General features: G+C 41.5%; 1 protein-coding gene across 1 annotated transcript; it reads left to right on the top strand.

The window, feature by feature from the left end:
* Positions 1-357: 357 nt before the first annotated feature.
* On the top strand, positions 358-1,320 carry LOC116572769 (olfactory receptor 6C74-like). Its single transcript, XM_032312051.1, is given in 1 exon segment — positions 358-1,320. A coding segment is annotated over 1 exon segment (963 nt).
* The last annotated feature ends 432 nt before the right edge of the window (positions 1,321-1,752 follow it).

Raw genomic sequence — 1,752 nt, 5'->3', positions numbered from 1 at the left:
AAAAATAGAGGATAAAATGAAGTTCACAAAGATTAACTTCCTTTTAAAAGATGACCCATCTCTCAGGAGTTAGAACTCAGTATTGAGGCAGTGGGTGTTATATGCAAACAATGAATCTTGGAACATTACATCAAAAACTAATGATGTACTATATGGTGACTAACATAACAATAAAAAAAAACAACCTCAGTATTGAACAAGTATTGAACTCAGGTCCTTCTGATTCAAGGACCAACTGCCTAAACCATTTTTCTCTCAGCCTAGCCAATCTCTTGGATAAGGAAATAACTTAATCATATACTCCTCTAAAACCTTTGAATTCCCTGATGTCTCTATTGTAGGTTAAGATGAGCAGGGATGCTGCTGTAGAAGGAGATGTCCATGGAAATGGGGAATGGGACAACTGTCCAAGAATTCACCTTGGAGGGGTTTCCTGCCCTCCAGCATCTGGGAAAGGTCCTCTTCCTGGTGCACCTGCTGGCATATGTGGTGTCCACTGTAGGCAATGCTGTCATAATCACCATCACCTGTGCTGATTCCCGGCTCCACACACCAATGTACTTGTTCCTCAGCATCTTTTCCTTCTTGGAATGTGGTGTCATAAATACTGTTATTCCTAAGTTGTTGCTCATCTTTCTTTTAGGCAGGCAAACCATTTCCTTTCCTGCCTGTTTCATACAAGCCTTTATTATTGTATTTCTTGGAGCAGTAGCTTTCCTCCTCATAGCCGTGATGTCTCTGGATCGGTATGTGGCCATTTGCAAGCCTCTGCATTACCCAACCATCATGAACCTGAAGACTTGCTCCCTCCTCGTCACTGTGTGCTTCACTTTGCCCTTCCCTTTCATCACTGGTCCACTGATAAAGTTTTCCCAGTTATCCTTCTGTGGTCCCCTTATCATCCCCCACTTCTTCTGTGACGTTGGCCCCCTGATTCATCTCTCCTGCTCTGACACCAGGTCTTTTGAAATGTTGACTTTTGCTCTCGCTTTGTTTATCCTTATAACATCCCTTATCATAACCATCATTGCCTACAGCAACATAGTAGTCACAATCATACGACTTCCATCAGCCAAGGAGAAACAGAGGGCTTTCTCCACCTGCTCCTCTCACCTCATAGTCCTCTCTCTGATGTACGGCAGCTGTGTGTTCATATATGTCAAACCAAAGCAAGCGAACAGGCTAGACTCCAACAGGGAGGCTGCCCTTGTGAACACGGTGGTGACCCCGTTGCTCAACCCTGTCATCTACACTCTGCGGAACAAGCAGGTCCACCAGGCTCTAAAGGAGACGATGTGCAGAATGAAAATATCAAGATAAAAATAATATCAAAAGGCTTTGCAGCAGAAGACTTCTGAAAACCAGGTGTCTTCATTATGGCCCATAATATGAGGCCTAATGCATTTTTCCTGGCTACTTCATTTGAACACTGTACATACATCCCTAGAAAAATGGAAATCTGTTTTCAAAAAAAATCATTTACTGAATTTTTATTTCTCCCTCTGATATAAACCATGTGCTTGAAATTTCCAAAATTTTGTAGATTTATACACTTTTTATTTCACTTCTCTCTAGCCATAAACATGGCAAAACAAAATTAATAATGACTTACCAAGAGGCATTTAGATATTTAATTTTAGAAGGTTGTATATTATGTTGTGGTTAGAAAGGAAAGGATGGAAATAGTACCAACGCTTCGGTCCACATTCCCTCCATGCCTAACTCAAGGGAATATTGGTCATAGTGCAGTTC

Source organism: Mustela erminea, chromosome 14, assembly GCF_009829155.1.
Source record: "Mustela erminea isolate mMusErm1 chromosome 14, mMusErm1.Pri, whole genome shotgun sequence".
Taxonomy (NCBI): Eukaryota; Metazoa; Chordata; class Mammalia; order Carnivora; family Mustelidae; genus Mustela; species Mustela erminea.
Note: the sequence above shows the minus strand (reverse complement) of the source record. Positions and strands in the feature narration are given on the sequence as shown.